The 20,210-nt window shown below is 32.6% G+C and overlaps 1 protein-coding gene across 2 annotated transcripts; it reads right to left on the bottom strand.

Moving 5' to 3' along the window:
- Positions 1-624: 624 nt before the first annotated feature.
- Positions 625-19,715, bottom strand: LOC127857589 (serum amyloid A-5 protein-like). 2 transcript variants are annotated; one of them, XM_052394064.1, is made up of 4 exons: positions 19,556-19,715; positions 2,567-2,693; positions 2,133-2,243; positions 625-1,774 (listed from the first exon to the last, which is right to left on the bottom strand). In XM_052394064.1, the coding sequence occupies exons 2-4, from the start codon at positions 2,689-2,691 to the stop codon at positions 1,633-1,635; spliced, it is 378 nt and encodes a 125-aa protein (XP_052250024.1). In that variant the 5' UTR covers positions 2,692-2,693; positions 19,556-19,715; the 3' UTR covers positions 625-1,632. The 2 variants fall into 2 exon arrangements, with proteins under 2 accessions (XP_052250024.1, XP_052250025.1); XM_052394065.1 differs by lacking the exon at positions 19,556-19,715 and adding an exon at positions 9,769-9,879.
- Between the last annotated feature and the right edge of the window lie 495 nt (positions 19,716-20,210).

Below are 20,210 nucleotides of genomic sequence, written 5' to 3'. Positions count from 1 at the left end.
CAATGGTATGACATAACAACGATATGAAATGACGATGAAATGTTATGATATGTCCTGACGATGTCGTCGATTATATGATATGATTATATGACATGACGCTGATATGATGATATGATATGATAAGACGCATTGACTCATACAAAAAGCCTTATCTTAGAAATATATAAAAGGAATACTTGATGTTTTTTCTTGTTGGCACAAAAAGTACACTTAAAGAAACAACACAATACTGACACCAACTTATAATGAAAATACATATTCTGAATCATAAATAATGCTTTGAAATTGTAAATTATTTCAGCGATACAAACGCTTAAAGAATAAATAATCAAGTACGATTCTGATGTCTTCGTTAAAATGTGCGACAACATATGGATAGATTACATACGTTGAAATACGGATGACGCAACATAAGTGTAGGGATGATATTGAGGTGAAAGACTTTCGATTCGGGCGACCTTATTAGACTACCAGTTGGATAATCATTTGTTTGAATAATTTAAGTTTAACTTTAGTTTCATTCTGTTATACTTAAAAACCATGCAAACACTTTGTAAGCAAGTCCTGTTAAATAAAATTTCTACATTTAAATGTAATGAATAAACACCATAGACACATATAATATATAATTATAAGCTTTATTTCAGAAAATAAGCAGAACGTTAAGAATATATTGATGTACAAAGAAACAGATTAAGCAGAAATAAAAACTTTAAAATATGCTTGTCCATTGTTGTTTTTTATTTCATACGGAGAGCTGAACATTTATTCATCAGCGTCATCGTTGAGTTCCACGTTTCGACGGTATTTGGTAGGGCTGTCACGATACGCCGTGAGCGTACCGCGTTATATCGTGGTACGGCAACACTGTATCGCGGTACGTACCGCGATATTTTACAGAATATGTATCTGTAAAGAAAACAACAGAATAACAAGTTTTACAAACTTTATTAAACTCAATAATCAGAAAATATTGGTATCATAGTATGACAAGAAACTGTAAAAGAAACTGTAATAAACTTGATAGAAGTAGTCATTGTTATTGTTTTTGTTATTCGCGTCTTTTTCTAAAATGCCTGCCATGTTGTTTACAATAGCTGTGACTACGATCTGTGTAAATCGAACGCTTCAAGGGCATGTTTAAAATGCGGAGTCAGCAGGCCCAGTATTGAAAATCCGTAGCGTTCTGACTCTTCCTCGACTTATTCAGAATCTTAAGATAACATGATTTGGAAGTGCCATGCTTTGAACGATCGATATACTAAAGAAAAAAAATAAGAAACAGAATAAACATCTTTTGGATAATTATGAACTTATTTGCAAAGGAAATCTGTCCCAAATTCCAAAAAAGGTACGGACCCATACATCGACGTATTTTAAACGTGAAAGTTAAACATCTACCAGTGGAAGCGCTTGCTTGACCTGGATATTAACGGATTATTTATTTAACCCTTTTAAATCGCTTCTTCAGTTTTCAAAACGATATCTATATCAAAATAATTATGTAATGTATTTAAATCTGTGCTAATATAATAATATTTAAAAAACCGGTGCGGCAACGCCGTACCGCGGTGCGATCTTTTTCACGACATGCACCGCGATATACCGGTATACCGGTGAATCGTGACAGCCCTAGTATTTGGTGGGCAGTCCCGGTGGTCGGTACTTGTTGGGGTCGCCCCCGTTGCGTCCGTGACGGTTTGCCTCCTGGTCCGCATCGCTGTCTGCCTTCGAGTCACCTTTAATGTTCATGTCTACCCACTCTCGCGCGTCGCTACAATTACAATTATTGTTTTTGAAACGATATATTGATAATCACTCCTTCAGAATCAGGTTCTTAAACAACGAACATTGCTGAGGTTAATTTTTCTCTTAGTCATACAGAGTAAATATATGCAATTAAAGCTTAAAATCCTCCATTATTTAAAATGTTAAGTTCAAACATAATTCTTCTTTCTACCAGATAAAAAGAAAGCTCATCTGCCCTGAAAACAGCTATGATGTCGGATAACTTTTTTTTCTCGGAAAAATCGAAGAATTTCAACAAATGATCTTTTTAGTAAACTTTGTGTTTCCATAACTGAAGCTCAATAAATTCGAAGTTGGCTTGCAACGAAACTTGATCTTCTCACCTGATCTTTTCCGCAGCCCACTTGCCCCCGGGTCCATGTTGAGCGGCGTCATAGTTCCCACGTGCATGGAAGTACTTGTCCGAGTTCTTCCAGTTTGCCTCGCGCATGTCACTGCAAAAAGATTATCATCGTCATCATCATCATCATCAGCAGCAGCAGCAGCTGCAGCATAATAATAATCATCATCATCAGCAGCAGCAGCAACAACATCATTATCATCATCAGCAGCAGCAGCATCACCACCACCACCATCATCATCATCAGCAGCAGCAGCATCAACAATGTTTATCGTTTTATAAGCATACGATTCATAGAAAAAAATCAATTGGTGCCATTTAAATGTTCCTAAAATGTTCATGTTCTCGTCAATACAAACTGTCTGATTGAAAATAAAAAATAAAAAATATTGGTTTGAAATATGATAGCACACTTACTTATAAGCTTTCCCCATTTCTTTTGCTCCATCATAGGCTCCGCCGACAAAATCAGTGGCATTGTCCCAAAAGGCATTGCCTGTCCCGGCAACCACTGACAGAATAACAAGCGCGAGGACCTTCATTTCTAAACAGAGAGTTATAACAAGAATGGCTTTATATTTTCTACATACATGCGAACACAACTCAAGGTTAGGTCTAATAGGCAGAATATCCGTTGCATTATCAATTATTGCTAGAAACCGAACCGATGATCTTTGGATCTTAAAACAAGTCTGTTGTCCGCAGATGCCCTTTAAAGATGACCGTGTTTGAAGTTTTTATCTCATGAACGGTGTATCATATAAGTTATTTTAAAAAATACGGCTAATGAAGTGCCTATCGAAACTAAACACAATAAAATGAGCGAGTGCAGTTGCGGATTTCATCGTCATTTCAGGCCCGTACCCAGGCCCTGGGCCCTGGGGCCCGTTCCCCCCCCCCCCCCTCCCAACAGGCGGTCGAGTTAGGATTTTGTTTAAGTGATGAAATTTGAATTTGAATTTCCCCTGCTCATACATAAAGTATTTGATAATTATTTATGGAGAGTAAGTTGGTTCCTTTTTCCTAGTTCCTTATTCCTTATTCGAATAAGGAATAAGGAACAGTTCCTTATTCCTTATTCACGATTCCTTATTCGAATAAGGAATAAACAACGGTTCCTTATTCCTTATTCACGCTTAACATATTTGACTAAGCTTTTTAAGAAAAATAATGCAAACAATTCTCAATTAAATCAAAGCTAAATAACAAGAATACATTTAATTTGTGTATAACGATACATATTCATGTTTCTTCTCAGCGTTTTAATAGGATTTTTTTAATAACCCGAGCCGGCATTATGTACTTCGAATTCTAACTTCAAATCAACCAAACCTTAAGCCTGTATACTTATTTAACATTTATGTGATATAAAAATGCAATCTAGTACATTTCCTAATTTTTGTTTTCATTTAAACTCAATTTCCTTTTTCGCGGCCGAATAAGGAAACGGGAACCAGTTCCTTATTCCGTATTCAAGCCGGATAAGGAACCTGCATTTTTTTACTTAACCATCAATGAAAATGATAAAAATTGTTCAACATATAAATGAACATCATTATATACATGTGTATACATAGGTTGGATATTTAAAATACGCATTGCAATACATTTCTACTAAGTTTTAAGTAATGATAAACCAGTTCCTTATTCAGTTTGAATAAGGTATAAGGAACTGGTTCCTTATTCCTTATTGAAATCGAATAAGGAACTGGAATGTACTTACTATAAATAATAAATCAAAATCGAATAAGGAACGGCATTTTCTTACTTAAACATCAATGAAAATGATCAAAAGTGTTCAACATATAAATGAATATCATTATATACATGTGTATACATAGGTTGGATATTTAAAATACGCATTGCAATACATTTCTACTAAGTTTTAAGTAATGATAAACCAGTTCCTTATTCAGTTTGAATAAGGAATAAGGAACTGGTTCCTTATTCCTTATTGAAATCGAATAAGGAACTGGAATGTACTTACTATAAATAATAAATCAAAATCGAATAAGGAACGGCATTTTCTTACTTAAACATCAATGAAAATGATCAAAATTGTTCAACATAAAAATGAATATCATTATATACATGTGTATACATAGGTTGGATATTTAAAATACGCATTGCAATACATTTCTACTAAGTTTTAAGTAATGATAAACCAGTTCCTTATTCAGTTTGAATAAGGAATAAGGAACTGGTTCCTTATTCCTTATTGAAATCGAATAAGGAATTGGAATGTACTTACTATAAATAATAAATCAAAATCGAATAAGGAACGGCATTTTCTTACTTAAACATCAATGAAAATGATCAAAATTGTTCAACATAAAAATGAATATCATTATATACATGTGTATACATAGGTTGGATATTTAAAATACGCATTGCAATACATTTCTACTAAGTTTTAAGTAATGATAAACCAGTTCCTTATTCAGTTTGAATAAGGAATAAGGAACTGGTTCCTTATTCCTTATTGAAATCGAATAAGGAACTGGAATGTTTTTACTATAAATAATAAATCAAAATCGAATAAGGAACGGCATTTTCTTACTTAAACATCAATGAAAATGATCAAAATTGTTCAACATATAAATGAATATCATTATATACATGTGTATACATAGGTTGGATATTTAAAATACGCATTGCAATACATTTCTACTAAGTTTTAAGTAATGATAAACCAGTTCCTTATTCAGTTTGAATAAGGAATAAGGAACTGGTTCCTTATTCCTTATTGAAATCGAATAAGGAATTGGAATGTACTTACTATAAATAATAAATCAAAATCGAATAAGGAACGGCATTTTCTTATTTAAACATCAATGAAAATGATCAAAATTGTTCAACATAAAAATGAATATCATTATATACATGTGTATACATAGGTTGGATATTTAAAATACGCATTGCAATACATTTCTACTAAGTTTTAAGTAATGATAAACCAGTTCCTTATTCAGTTTGAATAAGGAATAAGGAACTGGTTCCTTATTCCTTATTGAAATCGAATAAGGAACTGGAATGTTTTTACTATAAATAATAAATCAAAATCGAATAAGGAACGGCATTTTCTTACTTAAACATCAATGAAAATGATCAAAATTGTTCAACATAAAAATGAATATCATTATATACATGTGTATACATAGGTTGGATATTTAAAATACGCATTGCAATACATTTCTACTAAGTTTTAAGTAATGATAAACCAGTTCCTTATTCAGTTTGAATAAGGAATAAGGAACTGGTTCCTTATTCCTTATTGAAATCGAATAAGGAACTGGAATGTACTTACTATAAATAATAAATGAAAAACGAATAAGGAACGGCATTTTCTTACTTAAACATCAATGAAAATGATCAAAATTGTTCAACATATAAATGAATATCATTATATACATGTGTATACATAGGTTGGATATTTAAAATACGCATTGCAATACATTTCTACTAAGTTTTAAGTAATGATAAACCAGTTCCTTATTCAGTTTGAATAAGGAATAAGGAACTGGTTCCTTATTCCTTATTGAAATCGAATAAGGAACTGGAATGTACTTACTATAAATAATAATTCAAAATCGAATAAGGAATGGCATTTTCTTACTTAAACATCTATGAAAATGATCAAAATTGTTCAACATAAAAATGAATATCATTATATACATGTGTATACATAGGTTGGATATTTAAAATACGCATTGCAATACATTTCTACTAAGTTTTAAGTAATGATAAACCAGTTCATTATTCAGTATTGTTTAGTTTACTTTTTCGCGGCATTATAATAATTAATCACATGCATATTCAAACCGATCGGAGTATGCTTACTTTAACAGTTAACATATACCAAATCTGTTTTGGAATCATTTTATTTGCTTTCACCTTTTTAGTATGATTCTCTTTTTTTCACGTTAGTTCTTCCGTTAACTTCAGAGATTAAATAAACAACTCTTAATCAGTTATTTCTTAACATGAACAAGGGACAAAGTCCATGTCAATGACCGTAACCATTTCGACTCTTTATTTATAGCTGGCTTAGGTATCGACCATCCGAATGTGTGTTTCTGGAATACAGAAGTGGTATCAAATACGCAAGTAGTAAATGAAGTTTAGTTCTCAGGTGTGAAAGCAAAGCAGAGACGAGCCAAATTCTAGGTTGTTCGAGGTGGTTAATAAGTTATTACCTAGTATCTGCCAATTACAGTTAGAATAGAAAACGAAACATATTTTAATAACGTCTATTGATTTGCTTATATAACCAACTAACAAAATGTCAATTTACTTTCACAACGATGTACTGTGTGATTGACACTGTGACGTACCCATTTTAAATTATATTTTCCAATAAACAACAGTAAAATATAAAGGAAAATGATTGGTCACAAACAAAAATATTTAATTGTTTCGGATGAAGTGTGGATAGCAAAATAATGATTTTTTTTCTTTAACTAATCAAAATTGTGTCGCATTTTATTACGTACTAAATATTCCCCAGATCAAGTGTTTAATTAAGTTTGTACGAACCTAGGCACACGATTATTAACCGAAGGATCTACAAAACGGAAATGGCCTCGATGGTGAACAGTTTTTCGCCGTTCTTAGCGTAACAGTTGCACTCTGTATTCGAACCGAGTAAGCAGATGGGTTATCATTAAATTAAACTTAGTAGAAATGTACTGCAATTAATGATTTTGATACCAAACCTACATTTTAAATGCTTTTCATTGATTTATTGGCTTCTTTGGTTCATTTATTTGTATTTTTTATTTAAAAAATGCCACTTCCTTTATTATTCGATTTGAATAAGGAAAAAGGAGCCATTTCCTTATTCATTATTCAAACTGAATAATGAACTAGGCTATCATTAAATAAAACTCAGTAGCAATTAATTGCAATAAATATATATTTTTTTATTTCCAACGTTCATCTTTATACCTTGATTTTCTTTGACAATTAGTATTCTTTGGTTTATTTTGATTTATGTTTGAGTAAGACGATGCCATTTCCTTATTATCGTCTTCATAATACTTGTTTTCAGTATCGTCAAATAGAATATAAAATAGAAATGTGACAGAATACATCCATATTACATAAGCAAGCTTAAATTACACACACAGCATCTAAAAAAATAAATATCCGAAAGTGACCGTTCGGAATATAGGCTTCCGAATAAGGAACTAACTTATTACTCAATTCCTTATTCAGATGCTTTAACTTCGGATAATTACATTCGGATCATTCCTGCAGAGCGCAGCTTTATGTTCGTTATTATTGGCTATGTTTATTGTAAGATTTTTTCTTCTATCTCTGATACAGTTCTTGAAGTTTTATGTGACCCCTTCCTTTTGCCAAGACTATACGGTATCTCATTACAAGGCATGTTTTAGACATCCCATTCCGTTCTCATACGTAAACGAATACGAAGGGATATTATTAAGGATGCAAAGAGATTTCAACACGTCACCATACAAGCAAGACTGCACCGGAAGCAGCGGTCCAGGTGTCTCTAGTAGACTGGAAAGTTCAATCGAGATGCCTCAACATTTTATTTTATTTAACATTCAAACACCTGCGCGCAAACTTGCTGTTATAGTGTTTTTTCTTCATAGATTTGTTTAAATGCGAATACGCGTTTTCTCGCTCGTGCAAACCAACGGTAAATACGGCGACCTTCAACCTCGGCACACGATTATTGACCGTGGTATCTAAAGAACGGCGATAGTCTCAATGGTTGAGAGTCCTTCGCCGTTTTTAGCTTTACAGTTGCGCTCTGTATTCGAACAGAATGCCAAAATTGCGAACAGCGTTGTCGTCAGTGCGACGTCACTGACGTCACCATAAAAAATGTCTGCACCGGAAGGAGCGGCCCAAATGCCTCTTGTAGTCTGGAAAGTTTCGTAGGAATGCCTCCGTTTTTTTATTCAATTTAAAGACAAATGCGTTCTCAAGCTCTTATTGAGTGTTTTTCTAATTAAATAGATTTTCTATCACTGAAAACGCGTTATCTCGATCTTGAAGCCAACGGTATATCCGGTGACCTTAAACATTGGCGCGGAAAATAAAGGTTGCGAGAACCAAAAAAAAAATGGCGCTCGTCTATTTGATAACCAGTCCTATTTTTCCGATGTTAGTCCAACTGGTTACTTTTCCTTACTCGGAAGCAAAAAAAGGAACTGGCTTATCATTTAACAAAAACCGAAGAAGAAATGTTCTGTAATACATATTTTGATACGCGACCTATATTTACAATGATTTTCATTGATTAATTGGTCTCTTTGGTTCATTTTAATTGGTTTGTTTAGCAAGGAAATGCCAGTTCCTTATTCGATTTGAATAAGGAACAAGGAACCAGTTCCTTATTCCCTATTCAAACCGAATAAGGAACTGGGATATCATTATATAAAACTAAGTACAGATGTTCTGCAATTCAAGTTTTTGATACCCAACCTAAATGTAAAATGCTTTTCATTGATTTATTGGTTTCTTTGGTTCATTTAAATTAAGTTGTTAAATAAGAAAATGCCAGTTCCTTATTCGATTTGAAAAAGAAACAAGGAACCAGGGGACCGTTTCTTAAAACCACGTACGTTCAAAAATCATGCGTAAGTGCAAAACGTTCAGTTAGTAGCGTTTCTATAAACTTCGTAAAGTAACGTTTACCGTATTTTTGCACGTAAAGTTACGGGTGCTCAAAGGCTCACGTAACTCAGTAATTTAGCGTAAATATGGCGGCGTATGCACCGATATTTCGGAGAACCGAACGGAGACTACGAAATCTACGAGCGCAACATCATTTTAGTTAATTTAAACCTTTATCTATATTAAGATCTTGGTAGGGCATGGGAACATACTGTAACGGAAATCCTGCGTTGATTGTGCAGGATCTATTGTGTACGATTGTGGATTGGAGTTTTGCTAAAAGAGAAAATTTTACATGTTCGAATCGATTGTTGTTATGATTTGTTCGATTTTCCTTTTGACAATTCATTCAACTTTCGTTTTAAACAAGGCTTTATCCAACACAAGACGCCAAGTTGAACTCAACGAATGTGGCGTTTGCTGAGTGATAGAATTGATTCCGGGATAAGTCTATTGCCATCGGTTTGCCATCGAAGTATTCGCATTACCAGCGTGAATAAGCGATCGCTTCGCTCACGTGACCAAGATATTAGAAAACCACTAGCAGACGACGCGCTGTATATTTTCCTTAAGTTGTGAAATATCGCTGCGTATTTACACAGTTTTAAAAGCACACATATTATATAAACCAAAATCGTATTAGCCTCAATAAACACGACTATAGAGTACGAATTAAGATTAAGCGTACATGTCAGGCTTCGAAATATGTTGACTATAGAGAAATCGAGCGTGAATCACGTTACTGTTACATATAATTAAATAATTTTTCGTATTAACAAGAGTCAAATTTTAATTTATAAAATATAAATAAAAACAATAGCAAATTAACCCGCGTTTTGTTGCATTGCCATAATAGTTCCGATATGCATTTAAGATTTTAATAAAGTGAACAGTATATTCTAATCCATGAATGAAAGTTAGATATACAGAATACCTTTCTAATATTTATATAATAGCGTAAATCGTACCTCTAGTTTCACTGCTAATATGATTTTCAATTTCTCCCGAGCTACCTTAACTTGCGATTTGGATCAATAATAAAACACACACGTAACTGGCTAAAGGTAAAACTGCGATTCATGCGATTTGCCAATCCAAAGTTTGCCAATACATAATGTATTGAATTGTAACATAATGGTCTTATTGTGTGCAAATATGCGTAGGCATTCACAATAAGTTGAAAGGATTGAAAAGAAATAGTGTTGAATTTCAAGGATCTAAATGCAGCTCTTTTATACGATGAATACAAAAAGCTGGCGGAAATAAACTGCAAGATATTACAACGTTGTAGATTCAAATATAAGGGAACATACCTTAACAAAGTATTGTTCATTGAACTATGAGATTGTATTCCCTTCGTAACAGCACAGTATAATTTGTATCTGAGGACTTCGCGATTTATTATTTTAATTTCAACATCAAGTTTAACTACTTAATACCAGCAGTATAATATAAATGCAACTATTTACAAAAACGTAGATTACTGTATACAATTTTAATTGATATGTCAACAGCGCTTCTTATAAATGTGTATACGGTTGTCACTTGATTGTTGAATTTGGCACATTTACAGTTTAAGCAGAAGTTCTGCATCAAGATCCATTTCATTGGAAATAGTATCATGCATATATCATTTTGTCAAAACTGCGTAAAATAAAATATACTGCAGAGACTATGAGATACAACCTGTCGACATGTTAGCTAAGTTGAGTTAGATTGGTCTTTGTCAGCTCTGGTGCTACTTGAAAGTTCCCTGGGTACTATTATGTATGCTACAATATACCCTGGGTACAGAAAATATACTTAAACATACCCAGGAATACTAAGGCTAAATCTGCTGTTGTTGGCTCTATTTTCAAATTAAAAATGTTTCTGTTTACATTCTGTGAAATGGCCTCCGCGATGATATTATCGAAACTCGTACTCAAAAAAGCATATTGAGTTAGGTTTTGTTCAAAGAGGATTTTGTTTCGTATTTGGAAGTGCGTTTGATGACATCAGATTTTAGGCAGGAATACAACTCTGTACCCAGGGTACATTGAAGTGTACTTAAGAGTACCCCGGGTACTTTTAAGTAGTACGGGGCCAACAATGACCAATCAAGCTTCAGTTGTTTAAGCGCTGCAATTATTAACTGGAAGTAAAGGTCAAGGCTCACACACTTGGCTAACTTTGCGCAATGGTTATTGTAACAACTTAAACTTAAGTTATCTGAATATTAATAATGGCTAATTTTAAAGTAGGTTTGAAAAGTTTTCACTGTATAAGTAAATTTACTGAAAACATGTATTGAAATGTACCAAATATGTCATTTTATACAAAAACTGTCAAAACACTATGACTTTTAAACCAATTAGGTTTGTTTTTGGTAAGTTACAGTTGTAATATGCTCAAAGTTGTATTTTTAGCGAGGCTGTTTTCGGAGAGAGAAAACCCGAGCTATTGTCATAACCAGCTAGTTGTCCAACGTCTGCCCGTCCGCTGTAGGCAATGTGCTAAAACCTTAACATTTGGCTCTAAACTCAAAGTGCTTCCACCTTCAACTTTGAAACTTCATATGTTGATGCACTTTGATGAGTTCTAAACGCCACACCTATTTTGGGTCACTAGGTTATAGGTCAATGTCACTGTGACCTCTACAAAAATATAAAATTCTGACAAGCTTTCACAGCACAGCGTGGCACCAGATATGCGGTGTTCTTGTTTATTATCAGATGTCATCGGTAATCAATCATATTAATATCATATTGATGGCAAAACTTTGTTGTTGCTGTATGCTTTACAATCATTTTTTCTGAGTTTTTAGGTTTTTTACAAAGAAATTTTAGAACACAAACCATGGGGACAATACAAAATCATTTCATTTTGTTTTATATATGGTATATCAACATTCAAAACCTTTAATATTGTTATTATAAATGCAGTTGCCACGAAGAAGAAGTGTCACATTTTAACTAAGGTCATTGTTAATCTTTACTGTCTGAATTATTTAATTACTAATTTTAAGATTATTTTTTTAGTTTCCTATAAACCATATGGACACATTAAATGCAGTTTCATTGATATGTTCAAATAAAATTGTTATGTCCTAAGAAGTTATTTAGAACCTTTTTCTTTATAGGTGGTCACACAGATTGACAATCAGTTTTTTTTCCAATATCTTTGAACACATTTCTTTAAACTCTTTACTGTGTTTTTGTACATACTGTAATGTCCATTTATACCATTTAAATTTCTATAATAATGCTGTAAACATTGCAAAACCCACTTCATTTTATCTTATATTGTGAAAAGCAATGCTGCAAATTTTCTTTTTTTTTACATTCAGTTATTATATACCTTTTTGTTGGGAAATATTAGAATAAGGTATACTGTCTTTGTTATAATAAGTAAATGTATTTTTTTAATGTTTTAAAACCATTAACTTGTACAAATAAATAAGAAACATAAAATAGACAATGTTTGTGTTGTGAAGAGCATTTACTACCATTGCAATCAAATAATTTAAATAATACCATTTTGTTTCTTCACTTTTAACACCATAGTTATGCATAATATTCACATTAAGTTATTTGTCAAAAACATAACTTATAAGACAATATAAATTCAAAAGAAGTTGTTTGTTTTGCACTAAATAAAGCTTTTTGCGGACATGTATGGTGTCAGTGTATGTGTTCAAAAATCAATTGAAAAAAAAACCATCAAAGATTTGAACTGAATAAAACAACATATTTAACATATTCTCATAATTATGTATCTTTTCCAAACACATGAAAAAACATTTGAATAGCACATTTTTTACTGATTTAAAAAAAAATGTAATAGAAATTTAATATCAAGTATAGGGACACATATTTTTTAATAGCATAATTATTAGGAACTTGCAAGAATAAATTTTGTCATCCTGACATGATTCAACCAGTAAAATTTAACTTCATAAAAATAGGAATATTTAAAAATGGTTTGCTTTCTCCCTGTGTTTTGTTCATATGTACATTAAGCCAGATGTGTAAAACTTGTCCATGAATTTAAATTGATGCATTAGTTTCCATTAGTGAATGGCATTATGTTTAAGTATATTATGAGTGACTGAACTTTTTCACAAATATTTCAGTCATTGTGTTGGTAAAGCATGTAAAGTGATTCAGGTTTACGCAAGTGCCCGCTTGTCATACCAATTACCCCATACCAATGACCCAGGATGGATCCCAATTTCTCAAATTTTGTATTTAGAACTAATCACAACTGGTACATACCCTGACATATATTTTACCAATCCATGCATGTTTTTTAAATATTGAACAAAAAATATAATATAATTATATATGTGAAGAAGCATACTTTATGATAATTGCAAATGCCTATTGTCTCAAATTAATAGAAGCATTCATGGACAATGTTAATTTATCACAGAAAAAAGATTCTCATTTTAAATGAATTTATGAGTAAAAATCTGTTGTTTTTTTTAAATATTTTGCACACAAGTATAAATATAAACATGGTAAAAACATGATGTTGATTGTTATAAAAATATCTAGAAGTGCGACAAGTGAATACAAGCTACAGAGTTTGTTAATTCTTCTAAAACCATACTGTACTACTGTACATTATCATTGATCATTAAATGAAAATTAAAAAAATACTACCTTCTTTACAGAGGCCATTGCTGATGTTCTTCTTATTATAGGACATTCCATTTGTAATTCAGTGACGCACTAAACATAATCAAAGATACCCTTCCAGTAAATTGAATTCCTGTCAGGAAACTCCTTGATTATGTTTCTGTAAATTCAGATGTGTAAGCTACAATACACATGCCTGTCTTCTCAGTATTATCCATCCATTTTTTTCCAGTGTGCTCCAGCGATTTCAGTTTGAAATATATCTGACTAACCTTCGTAAAAGATTTGCTTCAGTAAGAATCATCACTTCTGTTTTAACAAAGAGCATATCCAGCACAACAAAGAATGGCCACACTTAATTTTAAAAGAATCAACAGATTGAACTTTTTTTTACAGTTGACCCCTTTTTTCGTCGCAATTTCGCAAACAAGGGAAAGAATTTTGCTCTTTATAATGTACTTCTTAATGATAAATGTATAAATATTTAGTCTACCGAAAGTTTGTTCGAGAAAGCAAATTAAATCTACTTTATGAATTTCTTCAAATATTCTCTATAAGGTCCGCGCAATCACCAGACTTCTGTTTAGAGATTATTCAAACATAGCAACTAAGTTTTACGCTACGTTCGGTTTATAGAAACGCACTTACGCATTCAGAAAAGCGTACGTAACTTTATACGTACGTACATTTTCGTCCGTAAAGTTACGCATTGTACCAGAAACGGCCCCCTGTTCCTTATTCCTTATTCAAACCGAATAAGGAACTGGGTTTTCATTAAATAAAACTCAGTAACGATGTATTGCAATAAATATGTTTAATTTCGAACCTACATATACCATGATTTTCATTGACATTTAGTATTCTTTGGTTAATTTTAATTTATCTTTGAGTAAGACAATTCTATTTCCTAATTATCGTGTTCATAATACATGTTTTCAGCGTGTATCGTCAAAAATAATAAACAATAGAAATTTGACAGATTACATCCATATAACATAATCAAGTTTAAATAACACACACAGCATCTATAAAATAAAATACCCGAAAGTGATTATCCGAAATCGCTCTTCTGAATAAGGAACTAACTTATTACTCAATTCCTTATTCAGACGCTATACTTTCGGATACTTACATTCGGATCATTCTCGCATAGCGCAGCTTTATTTTCGTTATTATTGGCTATGTTTAATGTAAGATTTTTTATTTATATCTCTGATACAGTTCTTAAAGTTTTGTCTGACCCTTACCTTTGGCCAAGACTACACGAAATCTCTTTTCTAAGCATGTTTTAGATATCTCATTCCGTTCTCATACGTTAACGGTTACGAAGGGATATGATTAAGGATGTTAAGAGATTTCAACACGTCACCATAAAAGCAAGACTGCACCAGAAGCATCGGTCTCTTGTAGACTGGAAAGTTCCATCGAGATGCCTCAACATTTTATTTATTATTCAATAGCCTGCGCGCAAACTAGCTGTACAAGTTTTTTTCTTCAGAGATTTGTTTGAGTGCGAATACACGTTTTCTCGCTCATGCAGACCAACGGTACATACGAGGACCTTCAAACTCGGCACACGATTATTGACCAGGGTTCCTAAAAAACGGCGATGGTCTCGATGGTTATTAGTCCTTCGCCGTTTTAAGCGTCATAATTGCGCTCTGTATTTGAACCGAATGCCAATAGGTTGTACAGCGTTGTCGTCAGTGCGACGTCACTGACGTCACCATAAAAGCGGGACTGCACCGGAAGCAGCGGCCCAGGTGACTCTAGATGTCTGTTTAGTTTCGTCGAGATGCCTCTGTATTTTGTTTTTCAATAAAAAAAAGCGTACTCAAGCTGTTATTGAGTGTTTCTTTTTAAATAGACTAACTATCACTGAAAACGCGTTATCTCAATCTTGGATGCCAGCGGTATATCCGGTGACATTAAACATTAGCGCACGATTAAAGGTCGCGAGAACCAAAAGAATGGCGCTGGTCTTTTTGAAAACCAGTCCTATTTTTGCGATGTAAGTCCAACTGGTTACTTTTTCCTTATTCGGTAGCAAAAAAAGATCTGGGTTATCATTTAACAAAAACCGAAGAAGAAATGTAATGCCTTACATATTTTGATACCCAACCTATATAAACAATGATTTTCATTGATAAATTGGTCTCTTTGGTTCGTTTTAATTGATTCAATAAGCAAGGAAATGCTAGTTCCTTATTCGATTTGAATAAGGAATAAGGGACCAGTTTCTTATTCCCTATTCAAACCGAATAAGGAACCGGGATATCATTATAAAAACGAAGAACAGATGTACTGCAATTACAGTTTTTGATACCCAACCTACATTTAAATACTTTTCATTGATTTATTAGTTTCTTTGGGTCATTTGAATTAAGATGTTTAATAAGAAAATGCCAGTTCCTTATTCGATTTGAATAAGGAACAAGGAACCAGTTCCTTATTCCTTATTCAAACCGAATAAGGAACTGGGTTTTTATTAAATAAAACTCAGTGGCAATATATTGCAATAAATATTTTTATTTTCGAACCAACATATACCATGTTTTTTTTATCACATTTAGTATTCTTTGGTTAATTTCAATTTATGTTTGAGTAAGACAATTCCATTTCTTTATTACAGTCTTCATAATAATTGTTTTCAGCGTGTATCGTCAAATATAATATACAATAGAAATGTGACAGAATCCATCCATATAACATAATCAAGCTTAAATAACACACACAACATCTAAAAAATAAAAAATCCGAAAGTGATCGTCTGAAATACAGGCTTCCGAATAAGGAACTAACTTATTACTCAATTCCTTATTCGGAGGCTATACTTTCGGATACTTACATTCGGATCATTCTCGCATACCGCATCCTTTATATTCGTTATTATTGTCTATGTTTAATGTAAGATTTGTATTTATGTCTCTGATACAGTTCTTTAAGTTCTATCTGACCCTTACCTTGGGCCAAGACTATACGATATCTCATTACTATGCATGTTTTAGATAGCTCATTCCGTTCTCATACGTTAACGGTTACGAAGGGATATGATTAAGGATTTAAAGAGATTTCAACACGTCACCATTAAAGCAAGACTGCACCGGAAGCACTAGTCGACTGTTAAGTTTAATTGAGAGGCCTGAATATTTTATTTTATTTAATATTCAAACACCTGCGCGAATACTAGCTGTACTAGTGTTTTCTTCGTAGATTTGTTTTAGTGCGAATACGCGTTTTCTCGCTCATGCAGACCAACGATACATCCGGCGACTTTCAACCTCGTCACACGATTAATGGCCGTGGGATCTACAAAACGGCCGTGGGATCTACAAAACGGCGATGGCCTCGATGGTAAACAGTCCCTCGCAGATCTTAGCGTCACAGTTGCGCTCTGTATTCGTACCGAATGCCAATATTTCGTACATCGTTGTCGTCTTTTCGACGTCTCTGACGTCAACATACAGGCGATAATGCACCGGAAGCAGCGGCCAGGTGCCTCTAGTAGTATGGAAAGTTTCATCGAGATGCCTACGTATTTTGTTTTTCCATAAAAAAAACAAATGCGTATACATGGTATACGAGTGTTTATATATTAAAATGCATTTTATATCTCCGAAAACGCGTCTTCCCGATCTTGGATGCATCCGTACATCCGGCGACCTTCAATAATGGCACACAATAAAAGATCGTGGGACGCGACAAAATGGCGCTGGTATCGGTGGTTACCAGTCCTATTTTTCCGAGTTAGTGCAGCTGGTTACTTTGTCATTTTTCACCCGCGAAAAAGGAACTGGTCATCATTACACATAAAAACTAGGTAGAAATGTACAAGAATACATATGTGCGATACTCAACCTACATTTACAATGATTTTTATTGATTTATTGTTGTTGTTTTTTGTAAGAAAATGGCAGTTCCTTATTCGATTTGAATAAGGAATAAGGAACCAGTTCCTTATTCCTTATTGAAATCGAATAAGGAACTGGGTTATAATGAAATAAATAAAAAGTAGAAATGTACTGCAGTTAATGTTTTGGATACACAACGTAAAAAACAATGATTGCCATTGATTTATTGGTCTCTTTGGTTCATTTTCATTTATTTTTTTATTAAGAAATCGCCAGTTCCTTATTTGATTTGAATAAGGAATAAGGAGCCAGTTCCTTATTCCTATATCAAACCGAATAAGGAACTGGATTCTCATTAAATAAAACTAAGCAGCAATGTATTTCAATAAATATTTTTTTACATGTACCATCATTTCATTGACATTTAGTATTCTTTGGTAACTTTTAATTTATGTTTGAGTAGAACAATGCCATTTCCTTAATATCGTCTTAATAATATTTGTTTTCAGCGTATTTCGTCAAATAGAATATACAATAGAAATGTGACAGAATACATCCATATAACATAATCAAGCTTAAATAACACACACACACATCTAAAAAATAAAATATCTGAAAGTGATTGTCCGAAATACGGGCTTCCGAATAAGTAAATAACTTATTACTAATTCCTTATTCAGAGGGCATAATTTCGGATACTTTAATTCGGATCATTCTATCATAGCGCAGCTTTATATTCGTAATTATTGGCTATGTTAAATGTGAATTTTTTTTTAAATTTATATCTCTGATACATTTTTTGAAGTTTTATCTGGACCTTACCTTTGGCCAAGACTATCCGATAGCTGAGTATCGAATAAGGAACTGGGTTATAATTAAATGAAACTAAGTAGAAATGTACTTCAATAGCTATTTTGTTATACCCAACCTACATTAACAGTGGTTTTCATGATTTATTGATCTCAGTGATTCATTTTCACTTATTTTTAATGAAGAAATCGCCAGTTCCTTATTCGATTTGAATAAGGAATAAGGAATCAGTTCCTTATTCCTTATTCAAACCGAATAAGGAACTAGGCTATAATTAAATAAAAAAAAGAAGACATGTACTATAATACATATTTGTGATGCCCAATCTACATTAATAATGATTTTCATTGATGTATTGAGCTCTTTGGTTCACTTTAATTTATCTTTTTTGGCAAGAAAATGGCAGTTCCTTATTCGATTTGAATAAGGAATAAGGAATCAGTTCCTTATTCCTCATTGAAAACGAATAAGGAACTGGGTTATAAGTAAACTAAAATAAGTAGAAATGTACCTCAGTAAATATGTGTTATACCCAACCTATATTTACAGTGATTTTCATTGATTTATTGATCTCTTTGATTCCTATTTATGTTTTTGTTTAGTAAGAAAATGCCGTTCCTTATTCGATTTTGATTTATAATTTTTAGTAAGAACATTCCAGTTCCTTATTCGATTTCAATAAGGAATAGGGAAGCAGTTCCTTATTCCTTATTCAAACTGAAAAGGGACCTGGTTTATCATTACTTAAAACTTAGTAGAAATGTATTGATATATGTATTTTAAATATCCAACCTATGTATATACATGTATATAATGATGTTCATGTATATGTTGAACAATTTTTATCAATGTCATTGATGTTTAAGTAAGAAAATGCAGGCTCCATATAAGGAATGAATAAGGAATAAGGAACTGGTTCCCTTTTCCGTATTCGGCCGCGAAAAAGGAAATGGAGTTTAAATGAAAACATATATTAGGAAATGTACTAGATTGCATTTTTATATCACATAAACGTTATATAAGTATACAGGCTTAAGGTTTGGTTGATTTGAAGCTAGAATTCGAAGTAGATAATGCCGGCTCGGGTTATACAAGAAATCCTATTAAAACGCTAAGAAGAAACATGAATATGTATCGTTATACACAAATTAAATGTATTCTTGTTATTTAGTTTTGATTTAATTAAGAATTGATTGCATTATTTTTCTTAAAAAGCTTAGTCAAATATGTTAAGCGTGAATAAGGAATAAGGAACTGTTACTTATTCCTTATTCGAATAAGAAATCGTGAATAAGGAATAAGGAACTGTTCCTTATTCCTTATTCGAATAAGGAATAAGGAACTAGGAAAAAGGAACCAACTTACTCTCCATTAATTATTTAAATCCGTTTGAAGAAAATTTTTGTTCTAATCCTTTTCATGCTAAATCAAAACAAGTCTCTTTCTTATACTAACTAAAGTATAAATCTTACCTCAGTTGTATCAGCGCATTCAGTTCGAATTAACTAGTGCTCTGTTCTTCATTCAATATTTAAAGTCCTCGTCCCGGACGATAAGTCAGCAAAAATTTTCCGCCTCGATGATTTGTAATTTGTTAAAAGGTTGTTTACTTGTTTTATTTAATTTATAATTTATAACACATTTATATCGCGCCCTTTGCATACTCGAGATGTGCGTTCAAAGGCGCTTTACATTTTTCCCATTTTTATGAGAGGGTGTTTCGTTGTTCAGAAAAGTTTAATGCATCAAAAGAACGGTCATAAAGTCATTTGTTTTTTTAATTACCTTAAACACGTGCGATAGGAATTCATTTGAATTATGCTTTTAAAAAAAAGTTACAGAATCTCTAATCAAAAACTTCAAGGAAGCTTTAAAAATCTGCATTCAATATTAAAAGTCTTCGCCCCGGACAATAATACAGAAAAACTTTTCCATCTTGATGATGATTAATTTATTACAAGGATGTTTACTCAGGGATTTATCCAAACATTATTGTCATTAAAAGGGTGTTTTCTTCTTAAGAGCGGTTAAAAGCATCAAAAGAACGGTTATAACGTCATTCATTCATTTAATTACCTTAAACAAGTGTCACAGACAATCAATTGAATCATGCGATGAAAAAGTTCG

This window comes from Dreissena polymorpha, chromosome 14 (assembly GCF_020536995.1).
Source record: "Dreissena polymorpha isolate Duluth1 chromosome 14, UMN_Dpol_1.0, whole genome shotgun sequence".
Classification (NCBI taxonomy): Eukaryota; Metazoa; Mollusca; class Bivalvia; order Myida; family Dreissenidae; genus Dreissena; species Dreissena polymorpha.
The sequence above is the reverse complement of the archived record's forward strand: the minus strand, read 5'-3'. Positions and strand labels throughout refer to the sequence as shown.